Source organism: Perkinsus marinus (assembly GCF_000006405.1).
Source record: "Perkinsus marinus ATCC 50983 genomic scaffold scf_1104296934404, whole genome shotgun sequence".
In the NCBI taxonomy this organism is placed as follows: Eukaryota; Perkinsozoa; order Perkinsida; family Perkinsidae; genus Perkinsus; species Perkinsus marinus.
The window spans coordinates 1-1,738 of record NW_003214807.1 but is presented as its reverse complement, the minus strand read 5'-3'; the positions used below and the strand labels follow the sequence as shown (position 1 = coordinate 1,738).

Here is a 1,738-nt window from a genome sequence, read left to right as displayed (position 1 = left end):
CCTGCGCAATTGATCATACTGAGGCATATCTTGAGGTGGTGGCATAGCCGCCCCACCTGACGAGATTGATCTTATTAGTTCATACTCTTGCGCAATTGATCATACTGAGGCATATCTTGAGGTGGTGGCATAGCCGCCCCATCTGACGAGATTGATCTTATTAGGGCATGCTCCTGCGCAATTGATGATACTGAGGCATATCTTGAGGTGGTGGCATAGCGGCCCCACCTGACGAGATTGATCTTATTAGTTCATGCTCCTGCGCAATTGATCATACTGAGGCATATCTTGAGGTGCTGGCATAGCCGCCCCACCTGACGAGATTGAACTTATTAGTTCATGCTCCTGCGCAATTGATCACTCTGACGGCCTTCGGTCCGCATGCCACTCCGCTACCTGTCCTAGTTCGATCGCATCCCCTAAAAGCTCAACTTGATTCCATCTACGTGTGTCTATGCCTGAACATCCGATCGAGCTTCCTTGACATCTCACATTTTTGCGAGCGGCAGGATCATCATCCTTTCTTGTGAGATAGGTATCAAGAAGGTATCAAAGCCCCACGCTAGGATTTCTTGACCTATTGGGACATAGCCATTGTGACACATTCTTCTAGCGTAACTCGATCTGGTTTGTATTAGGCAGTCTGTGCTCATCTAATCACTGATCGTGTCATTGGTTCAGTTTATAGTTGTTATTTCTCCCGAATGTCTTCCAACGATTTGAGTAGCAGCTGTTTGGTAACCGTGGTCGGATCGATAAGTGCAGACTTCACTTTCCGTTGTAGACTACCCAGATTGCCTAAGCCTGGTGAGACTGTATCCGGTGATAAGTTCACTAAGAGTTGGGGAGGGAAGGGTGCTAATCAAGCTGTCGCTGCTGGAACTCTACTCTCTACCAACGCTACTAATGTACCTAGAGTCCAGATGATAGGGTGCGTGAGTGCTGATGACGGCCTTGGAACTGCATATAGGGATCACCTCAAGGATACTGGTGTTGGTGTCGATTATCTCAACCTCCTTCCAGGAACCAGTAATACCATATATCTTGTGGCCCGGTATATGTCCTTTTTAGGTACTGGCGTTGCGGGGATTGTTGTGTCAGGAGCAGCCGATGCAGAGAATAACATAGTTGTCGTCCCAGGCACCAATGGAATGTTAACTCCGGCCATGGTACTGAGGGCAATTCTCATACCATCTCCCTTGCACTCTCTGCTGCAATACTGCATTGCCTTATCTACTTCGCTATAACGTTTCCCTTTCAGATTAGTGGTCGTCATGAGGTAGCTGCAGTTATTGAAGCTTCTAAGGTAGTGTGAGTCTGTGCGACTCCCCATCCGCTGAGTCTCATCAGTAGGTGCTTGTGCTTCAATGTGAGGTTCCAGTTGACGCTGTTGTAGAGTCCTTGAGAGTAGCGTCGAGATCTCCTCATACTCTCTCATTGCTCAATGCAGCTCCAGCTCCTGTAGTCCCTGGGCAGCAATTGCCTCGGGAAGCTTTCAAGATGGTCGATGTATTGGTTGTTAACGAGGAAGAGGCAGCGGCTCTGGACCTTTTGCTGAATGGCACCAATGACTCCCTTGCCGATGTGACGAAGGATCCCAAAGCAGCAACAGTGTTGGCTGATAGACTGCTGAGGACTTCTGGAGCCAAGTGGTTATGCATCGTGAGTCTAGGTGGAGCTGGATGTGCATATGCTTGTGTGGATGGGAGTAGTGGTGCATTACCCTGCCCTGCTGCCC

At 49.0% G+C, this 1,738-nt stretch overlaps 1 protein-coding gene across 1 annotated transcript; it reads left to right on the top strand.

The window, feature by feature from the left end:
- Positions 1 to 704: 704 nt before the first annotated feature.
- Pmar_PMAR009012 (Ribokinase, putative) lies at positions 705 to 1,662 on the top strand (the record flags this gene model as incomplete). Its single annotated transcript, XM_002784871.1, has 3 exons — positions 705 to 1,029; positions 1,072 to 1,169; positions 1,354 to 1,662. Coding segments are annotated over 3 exons (732 nt in total), but the record flags the coding sequence as incomplete, so codon positions are not given.
- Between the last annotated feature and the right edge of the window lie 76 nt (positions 1,663 to 1,738).